Below are 18,315 nucleotides of genomic sequence, written 5' to 3' on the forward strand. Positions count from 1 at the left end.
CGAAAAGAGCCGTTTTCCCCCCTCAAACCGAAATTAACCCTTAATATTGCTTTAGAATTTCGACCTCAAGCCTGCAGTTCTTTCATTTTAGTCCTTTCTCTGGATTTTAATTTTAATTATCTTTTTATATTACATTATAATAGTTATATATATTTTATATTATTATTAGTTTTTTTTACACTCGTATATGTGTATTATTAGTATAGTATTATGTCACTTATATGTTATATATATATATATATGTATATATGTACACATTTTGTATTTTACCCTATTTCTTTACTTCTTTATTATTATATTCATTTACATTATTTATTTTTTCTATTATTATTATATTTTTTCCTCCCTCTTATATTTAGCTAATATATATGGTATTAATGTTATTATATGTTTTTATTAACTTTATTTGTTTTACTTTACACGCTATTATTTTATAATTTTTTTTAGTTTTTCTATTATTGTTATATATATATATATTCTTATTTTATTTTCATTATTTTTTATTTTATATGTACATATTTGATTATGGTGATTTATTTTAGTTTTTATGTTTTTTTATTTATTACTATTATATATATCTTTTTATTTTTCCCATTGTTTATATCTTTATCATTATTACCATCATATACATTATTTTTATATTCTATATTTTCCTCATCTTATTTGTTTTCCATTTTACCTTAGGCGTTTTATTTGCATTCCTTATCTAATATATGTCTTGATCTTCTAAGGGTACAATTTAAGCAATCTAAGGTAAGTAATTTGGATCGTCATTTTACATTTTAATTTAAATTTACAACTTTCTTAATTAAAGACAACTGGAAATTACATAGTACCGAAAGGGCAGTTCAAGGGTGCTAATCCTTCCTTAGCTGTAACCGACTCCCGAATCCGACATATCTTTGGTAAGACGCAGATCAGGTAAGATATAAGGTATCCGATTAACCTATTTATTTTTAAATAAATAATCGGTGGCGACTCCAATCAACATCGATTCTAGTCGAAGCCCAATTCAGGGCCCAACTGAAAGAAGGTTGCGACACATATGTTCCAAACAAAAAATTTGATGGTCATTTAAGTTAGACATTAACATGTTGATTGAGATACGATAGTCGTTTGAGATTCTATGATTAAATTTTAGCGTATCTTAGTTAGTAGATTAACATCCAACTCAAACCGTCGTTAATTTTTTAACAGAAAATGACGAGTTTGGACATATGAATAGTCAAGTGATGATATTATAACTTTTAATAGTTGAAGGACTCAACAAAGCAACATCCTATTGTCAGATGACCATTTTATAATTTTTAATAGTCAAATGGCTCAATAAAATAATATCCTATAATCGGGAGACCATTTGTGAACTTTACCCTATATTATAATGTTTTTTTATTTAATTTATTTAACCTCTTAATAGTTATCATATATGTAGGCATTGTAAATTATGATGGTAAATACACAAGCGTTAGCATTGTGCTCATGCCAAGAGAAGGTTTTGGACTTAAGAGAAGTGCAACTTCATAATACAACAAATGTTTCATGCATCAGTTACAGGCTAGACATAGAATTGTTATTTAATAGTATTATTCTTGATCAAAGGCTGGTTTTCCCCCCCAGGTTTGCTCTCACCGTTCACCAGCAACTTCATAGGAGTTTTTGTTCAAGATTCGAACGTGGAAACCCTCCGGAAACAACAGTCCCGGCTGTCGGACGGCCTTTCCGTCGTTCGTCACTGTCCACCTAAACGCATGCAGTTGTAATTTGTACAATATTATTTCGTGTATAACGATTAAATATAGAATAACGTATCTTGAATTACCCATCTTACCTGTGATTTGTCACCAAATAGTGAAGAAGAATAGCAATTTGGAGTTTTACAAATTCTGCCCCTGCACAAAGTCTCACACCACTACCAAATCCCATAAAGAACTTAGAACCTGCATTCAGTTCTCGTCCCTGGTTTGTGTTGTTGTCACGCATATGATAATTAGTTTCGAAATCCAATTATATTGAATCTTCATGTTAGCTTTCGTAATTTATCAACCGAATTACCTTCCATCGCCATGGATTGAATGTAAGTGGATCCTGGTATTTCGTAGAGTTCAAATGGACTGCTGGTGTACAAGCCAAAATGATCCAACCTGCAGGGATTGTATATCCTGTACGATCCATGATTCACACAAAATACGGATTAATATTTGATGCTCTAGCGGTTAAATATAGATGGACTTGCTTGGAGGACTTAAACATGCCTTCGATTTCTATATCTTTTACCACTTTCCTGAAGATTGCGGGGACGATATTTCCGAGCCTGATGGTTTCATTGATAACCTGATAAGCAAAAAGTCATGAACGTTACCGGGAACGATTAACAAAAGACCCTAATGAACGTGACCTGAAGCTCACCATATGTGTGAAAGTCATTGATTTATATTCTTTCCAAGTGATGCTAGAACCCTTTGTTTCTTTTTCCCTTAAGATTGTTTCATGTTCTTGCTGGTGACACAGACACGCATGTCAACTCAATAAAAGTATCGATGGATCAAGTAATTCGTTCGAAGACTTACGGTTAGTTCTGCTAGTGCTAGGGGGTTGCTCCGAAGATTCTTTAGAGCTAACACAACAGCAGAGGATGCAGATTCGAAAGCAGCGAAAGGAAGAGCAAACAGCAAATCCAATGCGGTCTGTTCCGATAGGATGCTTCCGGGTTTGCTCATTTCTTCCACTATCGTATCGAGAAAATCTCGGTCTTGCTTCTTCGGCGAGGCTCGACGCCTGTCATGCAACATACTTTTCACCACCTTCATTGCTTTGTTGCGGCCCTGTAAACATTGCCAGTAAGCAGTTCCGGGGATGTTTAGAGGAAAGGAGATTAAACCCTCTATGAATGCCGAATAGCATCCTCTTAGCTTCTCAGCAGATCTTGATTCCTTCCAACCAAATAGCTTCCTCACGGTAAAATCATATATCATCTGTCAAGTAAAGGAATAAATCGTCAAATGTACAAAGAGTATAGGGACTAAGAGCGTAAGTAGAAAGCAAATTTATACGTTTGATATGGCCTGTTTCAATTCAACTGAAGGTTGGGTAGACCACAGCTGCAGATGTTTGATGGTTAATCCATCTAGTTCCGAAAGATGTTTTTCTTTCAGGGCTTCGGAGCCAAACATGTTCAAAACCAAATTTCTGAGGTACTTGTGCAGGAATCCATGACTGGATAACACATTTTCCTTCCCGACAATATCATCAAAACTGTCCATGTACCAGCTTTGAACCAGCTTCCCTTCTTGTTGGAAAATGAAGCGATTGACATCAGGATCAGTGGACACAACAATCTTCCGACCAACCAGGCTTGTTCGGAACAAAGAGCCGTACCTGAAGATATCGAACTCAAACAAGTAAGACGATGATGTTAATTATACCTGATCACATGTTCATATGATTTGTGCATTAGCATTATACCTTTCCATTCTCGTTTTGATGAAAGGAGAAACATCGGAGGTGGTGTAAGGAGCAAAGAACTGAAATGACTCTCCGATGACCGGTAAACCCATGGAACCCGGTGGGAGCTTGCCATTGCACCTTGGGTTCTTCCAGTGGTAAATCCATAACAAAATGCCTAAAAAGAATACTATCATGCAAAGCAGAGAATAGGCCATTGGTAGCAACGAAGAGAAATGAAACGGGAACATCTGCATATATAGCATTGGATTGCAGAGAGTGTGACATGAGGGCTTACCGCATTCATCGTTGTCTTTTGTCTTAGCATGCAAGGGTTGAAGGCTGACGTGGAATTTCGATTTTGTCACAGGCGGCTAGGGGGAAATGGAATTGTTTAAGTTGACCATATACTTTGATTTGATCCAAGTTACAGCTGGTATATAAAAGTAATTAGTCCAAGCTTCATTATTGGCGTTAGTAGGGTTAGTTTGGAAGTCTAATCAATTTTCAATTGCAGTTCAAAGTTAGGATATGATCCGTCATTTGCTTCACATGGGGACTCCTACGAAAGTTGGGCGGTAGTAGATTCAGGACAAAATTAGAAGCCAAGATCGGAAGGATCAAATTATTAAACATCCAATAATAAAGAAATACTAAATAATAAAATGACTGAAGTAAAAAATAATAATAATTTGACGATATTGTGGTATAATATACCCTTAATTAAAATTTACTACTACTATTGGTATGAATATTGAACACATTTATTCTCATACAGTTTCAATATAAAACATAAATGAATTGGAGATTTTTCTTTGTGTAGGGTTAAACAATTATATATACAAGGATAAAACAATGATTCAACATTATTATTATACTATATTCATCAAATCTCACTTGAGTATAACATTCCTCCGACCATCATTTGACTTGACTCGTATTTAGGAAAATGTCACAAATAAAAAATTTGACTTGATTTTTAGGGGAAGACCCGCACAGGTCCAATTTAATACAAAAAATATATATAAAGATTCTCGCTTTATTAGATAAAATGAAGATCTAATTGAAAAATATATAGATAGAGGAGTATTATAAAAATTATCTCAAAATATATGAAAGTCAATTATACTATTGTCATTAGATAGAGTATCTTTTCATTATAATTTCGAACCCAACCCTACTAATTTATGTTTCTAAAAATTTGACCTATTCTTGTCGGAACCGTCTTTCGGTTGGGCCCCGGAATTGGGCTTCGACTTGAAAAATGTGGATTGGAGTCGCTACCGACCACTTTAAAACGAATTTAGGTGGGTCGGATACCATCTTACATGATCTGTGTTTTACCAGAAATGTGTCGAGTTCGGAAGTCGGTTACGGTCAAGGAAGGATTAGCACCCTTGAACCGTCCTTTCGATACCAATTAATTTGTCGGCTGTCTTAATTGTGAAAATTTAAACTTTAAATTAAAATTTAAAAGCATTCAATTCAAATTATTTACCTTTGATCAGTTGGAATTTATCTACAAAGTTAAAAATGTTGGAGAAAATAAATAAATAAATAAATAATAAATCAAAAGAAAGAGAAATTAATTTTTTTTAAAAAAAAATAGTAAAATAAAGTAGAAATAGATAAACAAATAAAACAAATCAAATAAATGATATGGATTTAATAACACTAATTATCCATATAAAAACTGATTAATTAATTCACAAATTATAAAAAAAATATTACTCAATTGCGGAAATTAACCAGATCAATTAACACCTCAATTACCTCAATCAACACCGTAATCGTTACAACAATCATCTCAAACCATGGAATCTTAATCACATTAATTAATCAATTAAAAGCCACGTTCATTCCAAATTAACCAACCATGCACTAAAAGAATTAAGCAACGATTTTAGGCAAATTTGAGTTGATAAGGAGAATCAATATTTTAATTATATTAATTCATGCCATAAAAAAACAAAGCCTTCGCATGGGAACTAATTAAGCCACATTCACTCCAAGCAAATTAGTCATGAACGGAAAAACATTAAGCCATGATTATTTAGGGCATAATTAATTAAATCAAACCTAAATTAGGGACCTAATCGAGGCCACTCTACAGTGGAAAGATCTAATTCATAGTTTACCCAAAGAAGCAAAAACATTGAATATAACTAAGAACTAAACCCTGATTTCATTTTATTCATTTTTCATTTTGGCAGCCTCCACTCTCTCAAAGTTCTCTATGATCTTCGGCCAGAACTAAAAACAACCATCATAAAATGGCATCGTCCGTCGTCACCGACCACCGCCGGCGGTGACTGCCCCAAAATCCAACTTTAAAACGTTTTTAAGCTCTTAGTGCAAATCCGAGGTTAGTTTTCAAATAAATCACACAAATACGTGTAAATCTACAAACGAAAAATTTCAACTTTTACCTTCTTCAAGCTACAAAATCATCCGTCGAACGCTGGTTTGCTTTGAGTTTTGATGTCTCGGTATTCCTTTCTCCAGATTAAAGAAAAAAAACTCTCTTTTCTTCTTGTTGATTCACGATCATATGTTTTCTTTTTTCCAGAATTTTTGTGTGTTCTAGGTTTACTCTCTGTTGATACTCCTGATTTTCGTGTGCGATTTCCTCTTGATGCTTGTGTTCTTTCCTCTCTGAAAAAAGGCCCTCTTTTCGTATGTAACGGATGTATTTCCCTCTAATCATTCCCCCTTTTTCTTGTGATGTTTCATGCATATTTATAATGTTTAGAAGCCTTGTTCCGTTTGATTTTAGACTTCTAACGATGCCAAACTACTTGCTTGTTTGTTGGTGATATTGGTGTCGAGAAATCCGCTGCATGGGTTGTTGGATGCGTGAGGGGTCGTCGGCGGGAGATGCGGCTCTTGAGGAGAGGCGACTGACCACTTTGCAACAACCCCTAATCTGTTCAGGTCTTAAACTGGGTCGGTCGAGCTTTGGACCCGATTCGCGGGTCTATTTGGCAGCTGAGCTCTCGGGTCCCCAAGACGTCATCGGGTTGGATTACCCTTGTAATGAAATTGGCTTTGAGCCTGCTGCTTGTACTGTTGGACCTATAAAAGGAAAAAATATATAAAATAAGTATAATATATTAATAATAAAAATGAAATATTAATATATTAAGTCAGACGAAAATTAGTATCCACAAATCTAAATTGGAATAAAAGAATGATCTTATAAAGTCAGATTAAATTAAAACAACACAAGCATTTTGTCTACTCATTCGACTTGATACACTTTCATAAAAAAAATTACTTCGATCTAAGAATGAATTACGAGATATTAAGATTCTAACTTTAGATCTACTGAATTGAAACACGCTCATTAACAGAAAGAGAATAAAAAAACAAGATAGTTATTATCCATCAACTCAGTTAGCACAATGGAGGACTCGGACTTGTCTCGAAGGCACCGGGCACCACATAGGGTCCGCACAAATTCAGGCCGAGCAGCTGAGTCGTGCAGCTCATCTGCGCCTTACCCGTCGCGACTATGACCAGGAACACTACTAGTACCGCAGCTTGGGAACTGAGAGATACAACTGACTTCACAACTGCCATGTCTGGTTTTTTTCTTATCTTGAACTATTCACTGGGGATTTTAGAGTACTACTTATGGTTGTGGGTTTGGAGGCTAACAGCGACAGTAATCTATTGCGTGAGTTACCTGTATGGTTTTTAGCACACCATGGTTGTTGTGTTCAGGGTAGGTTGAACATTATATTTCTAGTGGAGGCCGCTTTCAAAAAACTTTATGCTATGGATGTTGGTCCAATTTGATTCATTCTAATCGGATTAATTTTTTCTATTCATATTGTGAAGATTCGGACTTTGAATATTATTTAAAGAATTTAACGTCTTATTCTGCTAGATTAACATATTATTGATATTTTTTTTATTTTCTAATTAGTAAATTTAATATAATTATATTTTATTAATCAAACATGTATAAAAAACTAAAATTTATAGTAATTACACTTAATAATTACTATCTTCATCTAATAATTATACATTCATGCAATCGCTCTATAGAAAATTAAAGAATTATGTGTGTTGTTAAAAGTGTATGTAATTATTTCAATATAACCTAGTTTGGGTCGAATAATATGTTGTTGAGGCCTTGGCTGATGCTATTGCTTTGTAGTTTAAGGTCTTGGGGGTTGGGTTGTGATAGTGTGTTCATTTACTCGCCTCGTTTTGACACAGTTATGATGGATTAACCTTCGGTATATTAACATTTCAGTTATGAAGACTCATGGAAGAGACAAGTAGGAGGCGATTGATTATCAGTCATTTGTCAATGGAGGAATATGAATGGTCCGTAGATGTAAAAAGGAAAGAAAAAGTGTATTTGCATGATGCCTTTCAAACTATATATATATATATATTATGACTGGTTGAAATGTATGCCCCACCTTTGATTCGGAAACAAAACGAACCCGATTTTAATGGCATTTTGAAGGTCGCATGCAAGTTAGTTCTTGATATCTTGCTGTGGGGTTGTTAGTATGCTCAGGAATACCTTAATGCTTAAGATATTATGTATTAATGGCCTTTTATAATATTCGTAAGAAAGAATATTTTCATTCAGATTATTTGGTTTTGTTACTTTATGCTTGCAGCTGAAGCTCTGGAATCAACGGAGTAGGGATGGTCAAAATACTCAAACTCGACGAGTTTCGATTTGACCTAACCTTATAGGGATGGATTTTTTTTTAAAATTTGAGGACTCAGGGCAGGGCAGGGCAGGGCGAGATCGGGTTTAAGGTGAAAAATCACCAACCCGACTCGACCTGACCTTATAGGGATGGATTTTTTTAAAAATTTGAGGACTCAGGGCAGGGCAGGGCAGGGCGGGATCGGGTTTAAGGTGAAAAATCACCAACCCGACCCGACCTGACCTTATAGGGATGGATTTTTTTTTAAATTTGAGGACTCAGGGCAGGGCAGGGCAGGGCGGGATCGAGTTTAAGGTGAAAAATCACCAACCCGACCCGACCAGATTAATTTATACTTTTTCATATAATATATATTTAAAATTTTAAAATTTATATTATTAAAATATGTTCTTTAATTATTATAAAATATATTATCTTAACCTTTTAAATATAATAAATAATTATATATATATATATATTATAAAATATATTATTTTAATTATTTTAAAATATTAATATGCTCGGATTGAATCAGGTCGGGGTCACGGTTTTAATCTAAAAATCAGTACGAGATCGAGAAAAAAAAACTAAAGTTCATCGAAACGTAACGGAGCCAAGTATAAGAAATATATATTTTCGATTCGGAGTGGGGCAGCCAAAAATCCGGCTCGATCCACCCTATGCCCATCCCTAAATGGGGAAAGCAGAATTCAATTCCTGGCGTAAAATGTAATCATTTATATATGCAGTATGTCTTTTAACACGAAATGCTGTCACGTTTATTAATTTTCACCCGTTTTGATTTTTGAAAAGCAAAAACATGTTTATCTTTTGGTATTTGGAGTCGACAAAAACTGCACGTGGGAGGAACAATTAATCATTCAACTTTTGTTAATTTTAATAGGCTTGAAGGAGGAATTTTGTCCTCGTATTCTATCAATTTTATCAATGTTGTCTCTGTTTTAAATTGCCTAGTGCTGTCTTTAAACTCTTAAATTGTATCAATGTATTGACTAAAATCGTAGTTGATTATTTTGACATTTTTTAATTAATCACTGATATTTGATATATTGACCGATTAATCTAGATCAGGTACTGCAGAGGCGAGGGCGACCCTCCCAACCCAATTTGTTTCATTCGCAAACGTCAGAATTCGAACTCTTTATATTACTTAAGGGACCTAATGCCTCATCCCACTAGACTAACTGGTTGTTGGTGATTATTATGACATTTAATTGTGCTAATATAATGATTTACATGTGAAAGATAACGTGATATAAAAGTTTAATTATTTTTAGAAAATTTGAGGATTTAACTAATTTTTTTTGGTAAACTTAACGGTTTAAAATTTAATAATTTTTCGCTTAAATATTAAATATTTTTTAGCAAATTATATTGTATATAAATTTATACATTAACATTGTAGATTGTGATATTAGTACTATAGATTGTTATGTTAATGCACTTAATTTATACATTGGTATTATAATCGTTAATGATAGTTTCTTTTAATCAAAGGATGATATTAATGTAATTTTGAAAGCAACACTGATACAAATAGAAACAAGATATAGTATTGATAATTTTAATAGAATAAAAAATAAAAATAATATATATTAATCCTTTTTAATAATGCCAAACACAGTATATATTTGAATTCATATGAACAAAACAAATTCTGGGTCTTATTTATATTGCATTGCTGAGTCAGTGCCAGGTCAAGGGCTGTATCCTCCCTTATATTACTGTTGTTGAACATGATGGTTTGTGGTTACCGTAATTCGGTTCAATTTATAAGGACTAGGATGGCCCCTAGCTCTGGGACCAGCCCCATGTCTTTTCTTTCATCAACCAAAATAATCTGTTGGGTTTCATTTAAATTATTATTATTATTATATTATATTTAAATTATTCATAATCTTCAAATTCCTATGAAAAAAATGTTTTTTTATTTAAAATCATCTACTTAATAATATATAAAATAAAATGATTTATATAAATTTTAAATTGAGACCGATCTTAATTTAATCTTCAGATAGCCCTTAGTACATCTTTAGAAATTCATTCAAATTCTTACAACTCTTATGGTGATATCTAAAAGGATATTTTTGTAGTGGGTAAAATACACAAATTATCCATCAACCATAAGATAGTACTATGTTGAGTCTATCGACTATTAAAAATTATATAATAATCATTTGATTATAAGAAACTACTTTGTTAAATCTTTGACTATTAAAAGTTACAAAATAGTCGCTCGATTATTCATATGTTCTAAATTCGTCATTCTCTGTTAAAAAATCAGAAATCGTCTGAGCTGAACATTAACATACTTACTGAAATATGATAAAAATTTGATTACAAAATTATTTGAGTTGTATTTTGGGATCGAGTCTTTGTATTCATTATATTATCGAGTCAGTTCTTGAAATATTATATTGTTGAGTCAGTGCTTGAAAGCAACGGTGGTACCAATAGACGTCATTAAAATATAATTTTATCATATATTAGTCAGTATATTAACGTTCATATCAGACGACCGTCAAACTTTTAACAGAAAATGATGAGTTTGGAACATATGAATAGTCGGGTGATCATTTTGTAACCTTTAATAATCGAAAGACTCAACAAAATAACATCATAGAGTCAAATGATCATTTTGTAACTTTAATAATTAGATGACTCGATAAAATATCACCTTATAGTCGAGGATCACTTGTGTACTTTACCCTTGTATATTATGTTCTCACCACATAATTCAACAGTTGAAAATGAATTATAATAATTATAGAAATTAGTTTGATTGAATATTGATCATCAGTAGTAGAAAACAATGGGTCAAAAACACATTCCGCTTTCCATTATTAATTTGCTTTTTGGTGCGTTTGTCGAGTAAAATGAGCACATGATCCTCGACATGAATTCACCCATGCTATAATATGATGAGAAATAGGCGTCTGCAAAAATATTCGATTCAGTTGATTTGATTTGTCTACCCGAACATTAAAAAACCAGGTAACTTTATAAAAATTTTACCCGACCGGGTCGGATACACAGCCTGACATTTTTCGGGTCATAAAATTATGTTTTTCCGGATACCTAGTTTTTTCGGATACCTAGTTACTCGAGTACCCGGTTAGTTTTTATTTTTTATTATATATATATATATAATGGGTTATTTATATTATAAATTATTAGATTTTATATTTCGAACTTTTAAATTTTATGTTTAGATTTTGAAGTATGTAATTCGAATTTTTGAATATTTAAATTTATGTATATTTTTTAAAATTAATAATTTGAAAATTAAAAAAAACGGATACCCAATTACCGGGTACTCATAACATCTAAGTCGGGATACTGACCGAGAAATCATCGGCTCGTATATTCGGTCCGATTTGCACACCCCTAAATTGAGAAGCAGGTACCATCAATGACATGTAGACATTTGGGCAGTGGAACCCATTATTAATGAATAGAAAGAAAGCTTATTTTAAAAGATATCATGCGAGGAACGCATGGTTCTTTTAAATACTGATTTCATGTGCTCAAGTCAAGCCTAACAATTAATTAATGCTTCTTATTTGGATTCTGATGATCCATTAAAGCTTTATTTTTATCATTGTGTCGTTTTAGCGCTTAATCCCATTCAATAATACAAGAACATCTCAATTAAATTCAGTACTTTCATTTAATAATTTGGAAGATGTGCCGAAAGGTTGCCTACCTGCCCAAACTTACTTACCGACGTGCCCATGGCCAGGCGAGCATGACGATCTCTCTTAATTAATTGAATTAGCAATGATACATGCATAAACATCTGTATTTAGTTTTGAACTTTATCCAATACTATTTCGATATCAATCGAGATTTATATTGTATCATTTATTACAAAAGGTTATATTTTTAAAGACATTCATGAATATAATAATAATTTAAATTTAACTCTCACAGCTCTATATTCAATCTAGTCATAAAATAACCAAACTACCATCAAATATTCGCAACGTGTAATAAAGCACTTTATAAGAATGAGAGAGAGAGAAATATCATATCTTATAAATGACTATAAATCTTTAATTTTATTATCTCTTTTTCTTTTATGCTGTCTGAACTAGCATAAACTATCATCATATCCATATATACATCAATGAATTAATCAAATATATTTTATTTTTCATTAATTAAGCAATGGCATAGTGCCACTTCTTAGCTAATTTAGTTGATGTTGGAATTTCTAGAATTGAGTTTTCACCTTTGTCAAGTGGAGAATATTAAACATTGGGCGGGCACTCCTCCTTCAAGCCCTTTTCCTTTCCCCAAAGTCTCCAAAACCAAAACCTTTTGATTTGCTAGAAAACCCTCTTCTCTCTCTGCCTTAAACATGAAGAAACTGGTGCCCTCTCCTTCGATTTCTCCCCTTGTTTCCTGCTTCATTCACCATCTCCTCCTCTACCTTCAAACCCTTCCTTGAGACACCAACAACCTTGATTTCCATCTTCCTTCACCTCTAGTGTTTCTTTTTTTCTTTTATGGGGGCTGCTGTATCTGGTCTTTCAGCTGCAGATTCTCAATTCAAGACTGGTCTTAACGATGTGCCTGAAGGTTGTATATCGTCCATATATATGTACTTGGATCCGCCGGAGATTTGCAAATTGGCGAGGCTGAACAGGGCTTTCCGTCGAGCTTCTTTGGCCGATTTCGTGTGGGAAACGAAGCTGCCGTCGAATCACGGGCACCTGGTGAAGAAAGTGATCGGTCAAACTCCCGACACTTTGTGCAAGAAAGAGACTTTCGCTAGACTGTGCAGACCTAATCGTTTTGATGGTGGCTCCAAGGTATAGCTTTCTCTCTTTCTTCTTCGCTTGTTGATCTATAATAAACACCCTGTAAAAAACCCAGCAAGAAGAAGAATAAACTTTTGCAAGTAAAATGGATTTTGTTTCCTGCAGGAAGTGTGGTTGGATAAACAGAGCGGTAAGCTTTGCTTGTCGGTATCTGCCAAGGCGCTGAAAATAACAGGGATCGATGACCGGAGATACTGGAATCATATTCCGACAGAAGAATCCAGGTAATACAACAGTGTTGTTTTCCTATGCTAAATTGCCATGGAACATGACATTATTGATGTCTAGTTGATGCTAAGTTCATTCAAGTTATAGGACCAAATCAGATATTTAATTAAAAAAGAACGAAATAGAGTTGTTCATAGATCGAATCCTGAAATTTACGATTTGCAGTTAAAATAGACTAAAAGTCTAAAACCAAGCTGAATGGTTGCGTTTTAATTCACTTATATGCTGATTACTTGCCTTGTCTCTCAAGTATTATATATTTGTTTTTTTGCAGAGCAGATGCCTTACCTAATGAAAGTTATGGCTACATTTTATTAATCCCTACAAGCTTGTATAACCAGCATTGTCGACAATTTAAAAAGAGTTAATTTAGATGCTAATTCTATTTGTTATATATATGTGTAGATTTGAGACCGTGGCGTATCTCCAACAAATATGGTGGTTTGAAGTGGTTGGAGAATTAGAGTTCGAGTTTCCACCCGGATCATATAGTTTATTTTTCAGGTTGCACCTAGGTAAACCCTCGAGAAGATTCGGTCGACGGATATGCAACATCGACCAAGTTCATGGGTGGAACATGAAGCCTGTTCGGTTCCAACTCTCGACATCAACGGGCCAAGAAGCCTCGTCGGAGTGTTACTTGTATGAACCCGGGAAATGGATTTATTATCATGTGGGCGATTTTGTCGTCACCGAGGACTCGAATTCCACGACTAAAATCAAGTTCTCGATGTTGCAGATAGATTGTACACACACAAAAGGAGGTCTCTGTGTGGATTCTGTGTTGATATGCCCCAATGAGTTTAAACAGATGAGATTTAAGTAATTAAATCATATGATACTAATTATATCAAAACTGATGTTTTTTTTTCTTTTCACGAGGATATAATTTGCCCATGCACTTTTGTATTATTCTATTTGTATAGTAAAGTAGAGATCAATTGCGCCCTAGGCATGGTGGGTTAACCCATCTTATTATTTGTTGAAAATACAATCCAATATAAATTATATTTTTTCTGTTTTAAGTGTTTAATTTATTTTTATCAAAATAAATATTTAACATTACATTTTATAATTAATTTTAGATAAAATTGTCAATATTAGCACCAACAATTCCCTGTGCTACTCTTTAGCGTTGTTGCTCGGCATTCTCCGACAAGTTGAGCTCTCCTCTTCTTTCTTTGGAATTCCTAAACTCAAATTCTTGCGTGGCTGTCGTCTCTGCCGAGCTCTGATGTCGTGGATCGTTTTCAATCCACGACAAAATTAGTGGACTGGATCTGAAATGGACACAGCTTTGGGCTGAATCGACGGTCAGAAACAATTGTCACGTTGGCGTTCTTATCTACACAATTATGCCCCACCTCCACCATTGTGTTTTTGATTTTACCTACAGGTCATATCACATTTAATTTAATATTAAATTTTCAAAATCATCTCATAAAACCTGTAAAACATTTTTTTTTAAATAATTTGTTCTTAGCTTTTTCATTTTAAAATATATTTTTATAAAAAAATAAATTTAATTACGTGTCAAGTGACATTTTGATGTTATAAAAAATAAATAAATTTTAAAAAATTCATAATATTTTTATAATAAAAACAGAATAAAAATATATATTTAAAAATATTTTAAAAATATTATAATTTCAAAATGAAAATAATTTATAATTTTAAAGATAAATATATTATTGAACTCTATCAACAATATCATGAAATAAATAATTTATAATATCGTTTTCAATACTTACGGAATTCCTTTCATTTGATGATCCAAGAGATGAGTGACTAACTCAACTTCTCTCCCCAAATGTCAAATATTTGCTGGTGGAAAGTTTCTTTCATTTGATTGAATTCACATTTATATATTTTTTTAGGCTTAATATACCAAAAAAAAAAGTTTTCAATCTATTCTGATTTATTTATAGTGGTGTTTAAGTTTTTTACGATCAACTTAAATGTCGAACGTTGCTTTAGACATCTTTTATCGGTCGTTATTCTTTTATAGTCATGTAGGTCGTCAAATCATTTAAGTGTCGTGAATTTAGAGATTTGAGTTCGTCATTTGAGGTTTGATTTTATTGTTTCCTTTGTTGAAGATGTCACGTTTATGGGTTATAGATTGTCAGGTTTGACTTATCATCGGGTGGAGGTCAGGTCAACAGAAATGGTGTGAAATGACGACGGTCGATGTAGACATAGGGATTAAAATTAGTTTTTTCAAAATTTTAGGGTTTTTTTTAGATTTGAAATTTTTTGGGTTTTTTAAAGATAATATATAATTTTAAGTTTTTAATTGTAAATAAAATTTTTAAAATTATATAAACAAAACACATGTCATTTAACGAAAATTTTTAATGAACGTTATAGCTAAAACATTTAAAATAATAACGATGATAACATTAAACATCTAAATTAATCGAAAAAATATAAACTCTTATTATTATATTAAATCATTCTTTTAAAATAAATATTAATGGTGGAAAGGGACCAAATTCCATTTGTTTATTACTCCTATTATTATTCTCCCGTCAGTTGTCGCATTCACCTATGACTTCTAAAACAATGTATTCGTTTTTGGGTTTTTGATTCTTTTTGTGTCTTAATTTCAAAGATTAAGAGAATAAAGTAGATGTCTTTTACCCACAAATACAATTTATTTTGCTGGGTTTATGTGATACTCTTTCTCCCTTTCACATCCAAGTGCAAGCCCATTCGGTTGGTCTTCTCTCTCATCTACTCCTGTTGAAAATCTTTACTTGAAAGGTGATTGAAAAGAGGGTTCCAGTACTTTTAGCTTGGCTTTGGATCTATTGCCTCTTTCACTTCACTCCCTCTGCAAACAAAAAGGGTACCCTTTGTTTCTTCTTCTTTCACTGCAAGTCTGGGTTTTACATCATCATTATCTAGAATGTTTTCATGATTACTTGTATTATAATAAGTGTATGATTCCTTTCGTTTTCTTTAACCAACCTGGAAGACATTTTCTGGGGGTGGGGTATTTCGTGTATGTTCTGTTCTTATCTTCCTTTGTGATTGGACTTTAGTATGTTTCAGCTTAGGGTTACAGTTTGGAATTGATCTCAATGAATATGTTTGTAATTGTAGACAACTGTGAATTTGATGTCTGATCCTTGCTTGGTGATTGAATCTTTGTGGTTGTTCCCTAAGCTGGGGGCTTTTTGTTTTTCAGGGTTTCTGCTGTTAAGCAGTACTGGTGAAGCTTACAAAGGATCCAAAATGGATGATTGTGGTGATTTTATACAATTGCTTGGACCTGATGTTTCTATGAATATTCTCATGAATCTGGTTGACCCTTGTGATCTCGTCCGTGTTTGCCTAGTTTCCAGTTCTTGGCATCGATTCGGTAAGCAAATCGTGCTGTAATTATTCTCGTCTCTGCTGGTAACTTTATGCATTGTTCACATAGTTTCCTTATACAACTTCATTGGTTCACGTTTTTGTTTATCTTGCAGTGATTGAAAACGGTCTTTTTAAGCAGCTTTGCGTGAAATTGTTCCCTGAAATTTCTGGTGTCGTCCACACCATTGAGGCGAACGACTTGATATATCCTGCAGAATTTAAAGAGCATGATCGAAGCAAGTCGGAATGCCAGAGGAGGAATCATAGAGTCTATGCCTTTTTGTCGCGAGCACTTAACCTTTTCGTAAGAAAAGATTGCATATCGAAGGCCATTGCTGCGTCCAGCACTGACAATTACCCGGAAGAAAGCATCCATAATACTTTGGAGCCACTGGATAGAATAGACAATAAAGCATTGTATTGGTCAAGTGAAGGGCGAAGTGATCCTTCTATCTCTGAGTCTTTACTTTATAAGTTGATGGCCAAGATGTGTCTTGTTACAGAAATCCATGTTCAGCCGTTCCAAGGTTTAACTCGAAAGCTTTTTTGTGCTCGTCTTCTGTGTATCGGACTTGCTTGTAGAGTGAAACTCTTGTAACTGACTGTGTCCTGTTGACATATCAGCTTATTTTCAGTATGACTTCCCTATATACTCATCCAAGGCTGTCAGATTTAGAATGGGCCATCTAAGGGTACCCGAGGAGTTGCAGAGTAAAATGGCGGATGGTTCAACTTATAGTCATAAATTGGCTGATAACAAGTTCATATGGACATATACTTCGCCGGAATTTCCAATGGCTCAGGTGAGCTTCATGTCAACCAGCTACATTCGATGTTCAGTCAGGGAAATGAAATTCAATATGCTACATGGCAACGAAGGCCTATATGGATTTTATCTCTCCTTTTTATTTTATTTTTGAAGTTCAAATTCTGTCATCATATGCTTCATTTAACACCTCGAATAAAAAATTCTCAGGAAAACTGCTTACAGAAGTTCAAGCTACCAGAGCCAGTTCTTTGCATTGGAGGAATCTTGCAAGTTGAGTTACTTGGTAGAGTACAGAGACAAGAAATGGACGGCTTATATTATATATGGTTCTCTCTCTCTCTCTCTCTCTCTCTCTCTCAACGTTTTAGCAATATCTTGAATGCTTTAGTTTAGGCTTAATCAAAATTAAAATATCTGTTTCTGAATAAGTAAAAACTGGTCGAGCCTTGTGCAGTATTTCACATGTTCAAGCTGTCGGACGACCGCTTTTACCAAGATTTGATATAGAGATGCTCGATTCAACAGGAAGGTGTGCTTTGAAGTACATGCCTGAAACAGAGAAATGTATGCTTTCATCGGCATCACCTGTAAGGGAAAACGGTTCATCTTCTCGTCTCCGTAGCTTCACAGCAAGATTAATACGGAGAGGCACAAGAGGTTGGGAACAAATGATATTGAATGCTCTTCCTCGTTCTAGGGCAGCTGGTGCTAATGATGCAGATGTTGTGCCCTCCGCTCCGCCCTCATAATTGTTCATGGCAGTTAGTCTTTTTTTTTTCTGTTGGCATGACATCTGATCCTGTTACTGCAAATAAAATAGATTACACTAGCAAGACTTGAAAACTGGAAATCCTTTATGAAAATTGCAATGAATTTCTGAGCATTGAAACATGTAAACATCATATTATAAGAAACAGTATCCGTTCCAATGTTTGTTCTGTTCAATAGATTACACTTGCAAGACTTGAAAACTGGAAATCCCTAAAAA

The 18,315-nt window shown here is 33.7% G+C and overlaps 3 protein-coding genes across 4 annotated transcripts; 2 read left to right on the forward strand and 1 right to left on the reverse strand.

The window, feature by feature from the left end:
- Window positions 1-1,523: 1,523 nt before the first annotated feature.
- On the reverse strand, window positions 1,524-3,659 carry LOC120210689 (cytochrome P450 87A3-like). Its single transcript, XM_039209423.1, has 8 exons — window positions 3,463-3,659; window positions 3,051-3,375; window positions 2,568-2,972; window positions 2,407-2,496; window positions 2,253-2,331; window positions 2,053-2,159; window positions 1,829-1,956; window positions 1,524-1,740 (listed from the first exon to the last, which is right to left on the reverse strand). Exons 1-8 carry the CDS (start codon window positions 3,657-3,659, stop codon window positions 1,626-1,628), a joined length of 1,446 nt encoding a protein of 481 aa, XP_039065354.1. The 3' UTR covers window positions 1,524-1,625.
- An 8,730-nt stretch (window positions 3,660-12,389) lies between these two features.
- Window positions 12,390-14,076, forward strand: LOC120210796 (F-box protein PP2-A13-like). Its single transcript, XM_039209492.1, has 3 exons — window positions 12,390-12,958; window positions 13,073-13,191; window positions 13,601-14,076. Exons 1-3 carry the CDS (start codon window positions 12,653-12,655, stop codon window positions 14,019-14,021), a joined length of 846 nt encoding a protein of 281 aa, XP_039065423.1. The 5' UTR covers window positions 12,390-12,652; the 3' UTR covers window positions 14,022-14,076.
- A 1,873-nt stretch (window positions 14,077-15,949) lies between these two features.
- On the forward strand, window positions 15,950-18,260 carry LOC120210987 (F-box protein At4g00755-like). 2 transcript variants are annotated; one of them, XM_039209693.1, is made up of 6 exons: window positions 15,950-16,046; window positions 16,389-16,562; window positions 16,672-17,085; window positions 17,183-17,361; window positions 17,535-17,653; window positions 17,782-18,260. In XM_039209693.1, the coding sequence occupies exons 2-6, from the start codon at window positions 16,436-16,438 to the stop codon at window positions 18,074-18,076; spliced, it is 1,134 nt and encodes a 377-aa protein (XP_039065624.1). In that variant the 5' UTR covers window positions 15,950-16,046; window positions 16,389-16,435; the 3' UTR covers window positions 18,077-18,260. The 2 variants fall into 2 exon arrangements, with proteins under 2 accessions (XP_039065624.1, XP_039065576.1); XM_039209645.1 differs by lacking the exon at window positions 15,950-16,046 and having other exon boundaries at window positions 16,171-16,562.
- The last annotated feature ends 55 nt before the right edge of the window (window positions 18,261-18,315 follow it).

The sequence above is a fragment of the Hibiscus syriacus genome, unplaced genomic scaffold (genome assembly GCF_006381635.1).
Source record: "Hibiscus syriacus cultivar Baekdansim isolate YM2019G1 unplaced genomic scaffold, ASM638163v2 tig00000002_pilon, whole genome shotgun sequence".
Taxonomy (NCBI): Eukaryota; Viridiplantae; Streptophyta; class Magnoliopsida; order Malvales; family Malvaceae; genus Hibiscus; species Hibiscus syriacus.